Source organism: Anomalospiza imberbis, chromosome 2 (assembly GCF_031753505.1).
Source record: "Anomalospiza imberbis isolate Cuckoo-Finch-1a 21T00152 chromosome 2, ASM3175350v1, whole genome shotgun sequence".
NCBI lineage: Eukaryota > Metazoa > Chordata > Aves > Passeriformes > Viduidae > Anomalospiza > Anomalospiza imberbis.
This window is the reverse complement of record NC_089682.1, coordinates 11,513,687-11,522,570: the sequence shown is the minus strand read 5'-3', so window position 1 is coordinate 11,522,570 and position 8,884 is coordinate 11,513,687. Positions and strand designations below refer to the sequence as shown.

Sequence of the window (8,884 nt, the reverse complement as noted above, 5' to 3'; positions counted from 1 at the left end):
CCTGCCTTAATTCAAAGTGTTAACTAGGCTGGGATAATTTGACCACAGCAAATGTCAGTGTCTGTTCACAACTCAAAATCTCAGAAATTATGGAAAGGACCTGTTGAAAACTAGTTTAAGGGTGGTATCTTCTTGAGTTTTGGGACTTCTTCATCAGAACCCATTTGAGCATCATTCTTACCTCCCTCAATTTCTACACAGATTTGTGTGTCTGGAAATCAGCTAGAAATAACTTATAAATTAGAAGTTATAAATGCTATCTCAGTCATTTGATCTTGTTTGGGAACAGCTGAAGTTCCCAGCTCAGATGACCTCAGATCCCACTGCAATAGGATTTTGTTCTCTTTACCTTGTTTGAGAGTCAGTTTATGGAGAAGCAGGATTTCCACCTAATTATTCTAGAATTAGAAATGTAGCACTGCTCCTCAGCTTTCTGGAAGATCTTCTTAAAGATCTCCTCCAGCTCTGGTTCTTCAGGACACCAAAGTGTACTCAACAAGAAGTAGTATGCTGAATAGCTGATGCTGCCTAAGTTGCAACATTTTGAAGACAGAGTCACATCTATTCCTATATCTCCCTGATCTGGTAAAGATAGCATGGGAAAATTAAAAAAAAAAAAAATTAAACCCCCTATAATAGCAACTATAAAATCTCCTCATTCTAGTACTGAATTTTTTTGGTCAAACCTATCTGCTTATTCCAGTTTCAAAGAGACAAAATAAATTGGATTGTCTCTTTCTTTGAAAAACAGATTCATTTTCTTCAGCTAGTTCTTACTTAGAGATAGAAGATATTAGTTGTGTACTTAAAACTTGGAACTGCAGGCCTGCTCCTAGGGTAAATGTAGGGTAAATGTAGTTACATGTACGTTAATGTAGTTACTTCTTCTCTCTGTTTGGAGGCTTTACTGACTTTTTTTGTTACTTCTATTCATTCAGCTCCACTAGAAGAAAAGGATATGAATTGCCCTGCTACATGTTGCTCTGTGTGTGTGTATGGGTATGTGCATATGTGAGAAGCTTCAGTATGGTCTCAGCTGGGAGAAGATGGCTGATGGTTTCCCAGAAGTGAGGGTGACTCTAAAGTTTCACTTTACCAAACTGTAGTGATTGACAGTTCAGTGTATAACTTGAATCAAGTCTTATTCTGCAAAGTACAAATCCATTATGCCACCCTACAGTAGCGATGCTGGGATCAAAAGGAACCTGGAGATCTTTGTGTCTCTCCATCCTCTCCAGACACAGCCCAGATACCCCAACAAGACCAGATGTTAAATTTTAAGACAGCTCAGTTTCAGCAATGTGAAATTCATCCCATGTGACTAAACAGTGAGTGCTTCTATACAATTAAAGAACAGGTTCTTTTTTTCTGAACCTGAAATGAGTATAATTTCCCTTACACAAAACAAGTAAATAACATAACTACATGCAGAAGAAAAAGGGTCTGTGTATCACGTGTGCTTGCATATCACTTGTGTGGTTATTTACCTACATCTAGGCATGTTGTGGATATGTAAATGAAGCTGGACCAATTTCACACTGACACAAACAGTGAAATGACTACCCATTCCTATCAACAACGTGAATGATTCGTGGATTTGCATAGAACTAATAAATTATAGCCCTGTGACCTCACAGAGTTTGTAGGTTTAATCATATTTTTGTCAAAGTTCCTCTGACAGTCTCTGTTTGTCTCAGCTATTGAATTTTACTCATGTACTTTCAGATTTAAAATACTACACTTCCCTAATTTAAAATAAATATTAGGAGTCCTAAGACAATATGTGTGTTGAAATCTCAAGCTGCATCTCAAAATTTCAACATTTTTCGATACAATATTTGCTTGCACTGTTCGGGACTTTTTTTCAGTGAATTAAAAACTGATGAATTGCAGTGCCCAGAAGGTCCATTATAGGAATAAGTTCTGTCTGAAAAGAGATGAAAGTGTTAGGCACTAACAATGTTCACAGTCTATCCACAACAGCAAAATGCTGCAAAGTTTAAAGCAAACTATTAGAAAGGTTACCAAAACAAAGGTTAAACTAGGAAAAGTAAGATTATAAATAAATGCTATGCTTTTCCTTATCTAAAAGAAGCACTCATACAACTGAAAATGCAACTTGGTTTTTAAATGATCCTTTCTCAGATCTCTTCAGATAAAAGGACATGGCAAGGCTGCTCTGGCACATGGTGCTTTGTGATTAGAAGCCGGTGTCTGGACTGCTGGAGTAGCAGGCCTGGCCAGGAGCAATGGGAATCTCTGCTGAGGTGGGTGGGAATAGCTCTTTGTGCAGCACTGCCTCTGCCTGAGACACTCACTGTGGGGATTGCAGGATTAAATTGCTTGGGACGCTGCTCTTAGTTAAAATGTCTTTAACACCCTGGAGGGCTGAAAAAAATGGTGCTCCCTAGAAGACTCATGCCTGAAATTAGAGGGATAGAGAGTAAACAGAGAAAATGCTAAAATATCCTCAGAAGCCATGTCAATATCTGATCTGAAAAGCAGTCTTTACTGGTAGATTTAGGAACATGACAAGAAATTCTGTGCTGCATGTGACAGTGCAGATCTCCCAGCACAGGGCAGAGCTCCCAGCACAGTGATCACAGCACAGGGCAGAGCTCCCAGCACAGCACTGCTCAGCAGCAGGCAGGGCTGGAGGCTTTTATCTCTGCAGGAGTCCCAGGCAGCTGAAAAACAGAGCTCTCACACACTACCTGAGGCTGTGGGAGGGTCTTGATCTGACCCCCTTCTTCTAGTAAAGGCTACATTACCAAGAAGCATCCTTGAATGGCCACTTTCCTTTCTACCCTGCCTCCCTGAGGCCTCCAGTGCTTTGTCCCCTATTCCTGCTGCCCAGGATAACCAGAAAGATGACTCCTTGTGTCACTGCAGTGGCCATGGTCATCTGAGACTATCTGAGCCAGAGTTCACCCACCCTGCACAGGACAGAAAAGGATCTAGCTCAGTACTTCTCCTACCCAGCAGGAAAACCTGCTGTAGAGCACCCAGGGCAAAGATCAGAGTAGTTTTGCTTAGTTCCTGTACACTGTCGAAGGCTGAGGAGCTCACTCCTCACCCCTGCACAGCTGCCATCAGGGGCCCTTCTGCAGCAGCACCAGTGGAGAGAAGAGGCCACTTGTCCCAGCAGGTCAGTGAGGATGCCTGTGTCCTCTACAGGGTCAGCTCTTCCCTGCTCTGCAAATCTTCTGGACTTGACAGATGAATCCTCCCGCAGTGACCTTTCTGCTCAGCCTCTGGTTTGTTCTGTGAGTTACAATCTCTCTCCAACTCCTACTCAGTTGTCTACTAGATTGTCCCCACACTAAAATCAGACCCTTCTCCCCACAGCATTCCAGAAGCACACCCAACTCTTCTCTCCCATTCTTGCACAGTTCTCCCAATTCTTCAGCTTGGTTCTTCCTACAAATCTCTTTTTAATGTCTTGCTTTGTCATTCCTCCTCCTCTGACCTACGAAGAGACACTTTTTTTTTTTTGCCAGTTCTCTGCAAAAACCTTGCTAAATTTGTTTTTCCATTCAGATTTCCTACTTACAATTCCCAGGTGCTTCCATTAGCATAGACAGCAGCTGAATTACTAACTGTATTGTTGGTCCAAGAGAAATATGATAGAGTACAGTTCAAGGTGGATTTGCAACGTGCATTTTTCATGACAACTTCAGAAAATTGAGCAGAATATAGAATTTGTTGAGACATCAAATCTGGGGGTGTAAGCAGGTGCGCCTGAGTCATGAAAACTACAGTGTGTAGTGGCACAATAGACCCAAGATGTCTCAAGGTGACTGTTCAGCTGAAAATACTGGCTTGTGACCAAGGCTCAGCTATTACAATTAATTGTTAGGAGTACTGCAAACAAGTCTCTTCTGCCACTTAGCAGAGAAGTCTGAACACTAGTGTGAGTATTAATGAATTCCATGTGGTGATGAAGTTGTTTCAGTCTGAGGCTGTTGGAGTTCTCTTTAGTCCTTACCCAAGATGCACCATCTGCCACTAACCACTGCTTAAATGTTTTAGCATCATGCTTTCTGCTTTTGTGGAAAGAGGTTTCTTTGTCAGACATCCTTGAAAGCTAACTATTGTGAGTTCATATGCTGCCTACAAAGAGGGAAACATATATACAAATTTATGTTACAGAGATATCAGGCAAGTTCAAAAGCCATTGTAAACTCACAGAACATTTACACATGCACAATAAATAGGTGTGCATATACTTCTGTGTACATATAAAAGGATCAACTTAATATAAAAACTAAGCCTACTTTATTATGGTCTGAACTGATCTGAAGTCTAGACTGGCAGTAAAGTTCACTTTACTTGCATATATTTTCTTCTTTTGAATTTTTGGGAAATTCCTCATGGTACACAAGCCCACACAGACTTATGTGAGCAGCAGAACACTGCTCATTTATGGAGCACCATTGTTTTTTGGGATGGGGGTTATGTTTCTTGCTCGGTTATTTTTCCTTGGTGACAGTGTCAAAGCTCCTGAGGAGATCCTAAGTGCCATGGCAATACAAATCTCAGTGATATTTATGAATGAACTTGTACACCTAGGAATGTTTGGCTACTTCTTAAACAATTTCTGCTTCCCATAAGTTTTATGTGGGTAGGTACAAGCCAACAAAAGTGCCCCTGCTCCTTACCTTAGTAGGAGCTGTGATTGTCCTTTGCGCAAGGTGGCAGCAAAAGAAAGCTCTTCCAACTCCTTCCCCCGTCCCCTGCACACCTCCTGTTAAGGAAAGTAACTCCTTCAACTTTATTAATTGTGTTTTAAAAAACAACTATTGCTGGTGGTCAATATATGTCTGAACAATATATGGAGTTACTTTTACTTTGGGAACACTGTCACACTTCACTCTCCATTTCTTTACCAGTATTCCCCTGGGGAAAAGACAGAAAACTGAATGCAAAGAACAGAAAACCATGAGACAAATCCCCCTTAAATCACTGATTTTCCCTTTCTGAGTTTATTTTTAGAACAGGGTATTTTTCCAATGAAGACACAAAGACTTTGGGAGAAAGGATCAAGTCCAAGAAAAGTAATATAAAATAAAATAATAAAAATAAAATAAATAAAATAAAATAAAATAAAATAATTGTTAAGCTCTATGCTTAATTAAGACATCATCACATGTCAAATTGTGACAAATTGTGATAGAAGTATCAGTGGTACACCATGTTTCAGCATAATAATTTGGTTTGTCAATAGGAATAAGTAGTCTGGAGAATCTGACTACTGAAGTCCCAGTTAGCAGTTATCTAGATGAAATAAAAGTGTGGAGTCCACCCTGCTAGTTCTCCTGACCCTAATTAGCATTTGCTGTTTGCATATTTTTGGAGTGGATTTTTATTTGCTTGTTGTTTTGGGGAAAAGATTTATTTCATTGAATGAAATGTTTTACCGCAAATACTAGAGTTGATTAAGCTACTTTAAGGTTCATTAAGCCTCAAAATACTCTTAACACATATTCTCCATATGGAAGAAAAACCTTGGGTGAATATTTAATAACCTTCACAGATTTGACTCTGTTAAAATCAATAGAAGTAGTAAGAATAGCAGTAAGACTGTGCATATTTTGAAAAACCAGGGATTACTCACCTTGAAAGTACAATATAGTAAATATGTTCTTTATTCTAGAGGCATGGTAAAAGAATAGCCAGTCAGCTTTGGATATGAACATTCTCTACAACCTTAAAGCTTGTTTTGATGACCATAACCTTATTCCAAAACCATTGTGTTTAATAAAAATTGCTTTCAGAACTTGAAGAATATTTTATTATGGAATACAAAAATACTATCTATGTAAAAACAATAAGTTAGTTTATTTACAACACTTTACACTATCCTGCTCTGGGGGTTCCTTTGCACTGGACTTCTTTTCATTATCTTACACACCTTTATAATTTTAATTATAATTTTGCACAAAGCATTTCCAAAAGCATGTCATCCATGTTCACTGCTCCAATGATGGGCCTGAAGAATAATTCAGCAACCACATTAGCATGAATAGATCTTAACAAGGAGAGAACAACATTCAGCTTGGCAAATCTGGCTTCATCACCTCTGTGAATGAGTCTGACATGTTCATTTAGAGCTTGTTGTGCTTCCCTCTGCAATCCTTCAATGTACTGAGTACACTGCAGTCCAGGTAGATCTGAAAAGAAAAATAAATTATTTTGTTTATATATTTTTGTTTACAAAACAGTATTTTTCTTACAGAACAACTCCTAACAGCTCACAGACTGTAATTATCGCTCAAGGAAAGGAGGAAATTAAATTGCTACAGGACTTCTTGTATGCAAAGTCAAAATGCCAAACTTTATTGGGCAGGTCAAATTCTTATCATATTGGTGTTCTGGATATTTAACACTCTTCTTCACAAACCTAAAACATTATGTTTGTCAACATTCAATTAGGTGTTAAACAAATTAGTTGATAAAAACTTTGAAGAATGCTCTCCAAACACCTTTACAATGGGGAAGACAACAAAAACAGCTTTTTCAGTTTTTCACTTCTACAAAAATGCACTGTTTACATTTAAGGGTTCTTTTGACTACTGTTTCTACTCCAGTCTATAAGTGGCAAGAAGTAATGACTCCAATACCGACAAGAAGTTTCCCAATGAACCACAGTAAGGATACTGAAAGATGGATGGTGCAGAATTAAGGTTATATGAGACCATAGAACCATTTTGGATGGAAAAACCTCCAAGATCAGTGAGTCCAACCATTAACCTAACACTGCCATGTCCACCACTAAACCATGTTCCTGAGCAACATATCTACACATTTTTGAACACTTTCAGGGATGGTGATTCAACCACTTCCCTGGGCAGCCTGTTCCAATGCTTGACCACCCTTTCAGAGAAGAAAATTTTCCTTCCAGAACATTGCCTCTATTTTTTGCATTAGACCAGCTTTCAAATTCGACTTGTGTTACATGAGCTTCACCTTAACTATTGTAACTTTTTCTCTCTTCTCTGTATAGAATGCAAAGCTACACAAGCAGGATGATAAATGCAAAGTACCACTACAGGAACTTAACCATCAATAACTAACAGTTTGGCAGTGGGAGCGCCAGCAGAGCCCTGTCCCACTTTCACACGGTACTGCCACACTTGGGAAGTGCCATATCCAGCCTGCCAGCGACTTTTCAGGTTAGTCACCGATGTGATAATAAAGTCACTTGGTAGAGCTGCATCTACGGGAGTCTCCACAAGGAGAGATTGAAAAAAAAATTATATATATTAAAAAAAAACTATCATAAATGCTATACCAAAAGCCACAGCAGCACTTTGTTGCTGGAAGCCTTGAGCCTTCCCTTGCTCTCCGGGGCGCTCAGACCTCCGGGCACGGCCCGGGCAGACCCGCTACCCTCGGGCCGCGGAGTAGAGGTCCCGGCGCTCCCGCTGAGGGAAACGAGCAGGGAGCCGCTGCTGTCTCCCAGCCTTCTCTAACCGACTGCCAGGCGCCTGGAATTCGCTGTGCTCGTGGAAAGCATCTGTGGAAAGCGCCAGCCTTCAGGACCCCAGACCGAGCTGCAGCCGGACCCCCTCCATGCCTGCGGCCGGGGTCTTGAAGAAGGGGCAGAAGGTGAAACTTTGCTCCGCGTCCCTTCCTGCACCACCTTTTTCACCCGAGGAAAGCCCCGGGTCTGCCCCGCTTCCCTGGGGATACAGGCGGGCTCTCCCCGCCCTCCTCGCTGCCCTGTGGCAGAGAAACGCCGCGGCCCCGCCCGGCCACTCACCCGGGTTGAAGAGCACCGTCCCCTTGAGGTAAGCGTACTCTTTGGTGCTGATGTCCAGGCTCCAGCACTTGGCCAGGAAGCCCTTGATAGCCTGGATCTCGCCGGCCGAGGGCAGGTGCGGGCCGTGGTGCGGCCGGCCCGGTGCCGGTGCAGGGGCCCGCGGCGGGGGCTGCTCGCCCTGCTGCCGGGCGGTGAGGATGCGCTGCAGCATGCTGGGCTCCGCGCTCTCCACCGTCTCCAGGTGCACCCGGTCCTGCGCCAGCCCCAGCAGCAGCAAGGGCGCCCAGCAGCTGCGGACCAGCAGCAGCTGCTCCTCCAGCGGCAGCTCCTGGAAGCAGGGCACGTTCTGGACGAAGCGCAGCGTCTTCACCAGCACGGCCGAGGCCGCCTTGCAAGCCACCTGCGGGCTCCGCAGGGCCACCCGCCGCCGCGACCCGCACGGGCAGCCCCGGGGCGCCGGCCCGGCCGGCGGCACCGCCCGCTCCTCGCTGCGGAGGATGCTGTAGAGGATGCTGCTGTGCCGCCGGCCCTCCGCGCAGCAGCGGCAGCAGCGCTCCGCGCACGCCATGGCACCCGCGGCTCCGGCGCCCGGGCCGCGCTGAGCCGCCGGGGAGGCTCGGCGGGGCGGTCCCTGCCTCCTGGTCCCGCCGGCAGACGCGCGCCGCTCGCCCTCTGCCCGGCTCCCTAACTTATTTATAGGCGGCGGGGGTGTGTGCGTGTCTGTGTGTGTGTGCAGCCGCTGGCGCTCTACCGGCCGTTCAAAGGGGCAGACACTCATTTTCCACTGGCTGGAAAAGAGGCGGAGGGGGAGGAGGGGAGATGAAAAAAACAACCAAACCCTCCTCCTCCTTCCCTGAGACAGCGATACCCGGCGGGAGCCGGCGAGCCGGCCGCCTCTGCCCGCAGGCTGCGGCGTGACGAGCGGCAAATTGCAGCCCCCGCGGGATGTCCCTTCCCGGCCCCTCTTTCCGAGTCCCATCCCGGCTGATGTTATGCCGGGATGCTTCGAACAGGGCAGGGCAAGGCAGGGCAGGGCAGCTCCCGCCGCTCTCTCGTTTTGCCACCGTAGCGAGCAGCTCCTGCCTCCGCGGGACCCCACCGAGAAATGACAACCGGCCC

The 8,884-nt window shown here is 44.6% G+C and overlaps 1 protein-coding gene across 1 annotated transcript; it reads right to left on the bottom strand.

Moving 5' to 3' along the window:
- Nucleotides 1-5,771: 5,771 nt before the first annotated feature.
- Nucleotides 5,772-8,556, bottom strand: NR0B1 (nuclear receptor subfamily 0 group B member 1). Its single transcript, XM_068179826.1, has 2 exons — nucleotides 7,766-8,556; nucleotides 5,772-6,173 (listed from the first exon to the last, which is right to left on the bottom strand). The coding sequence occupies exons 1-2, from the start codon at nucleotides 8,541-8,543 to the stop codon at nucleotides 5,929-5,931; spliced, it is 1,023 nt and encodes a 340-aa protein (XP_068035927.1). The 5' UTR covers nucleotides 8,544-8,556; the 3' UTR covers nucleotides 5,772-5,928.
- Between the last annotated feature and the right edge of the window lie 328 nt (nucleotides 8,557-8,884).

Coding starts and splice junctions, on each gene's coding strand:
- NR0B1 (XM_068179826.1), bottom strand. CDS start 8,543: ATGAGTGTCTGCCCCTTTGAACGGCCGGTAGAGCGCCAGCGGCTGCAC. Junction 6,174..7,765: donor GACGGTGCTCTTCAACCCGG/GTGAGTGGCCGG, acceptor TTTTCTTTTCAG/ATCTACCTGGACTGCAGTGT.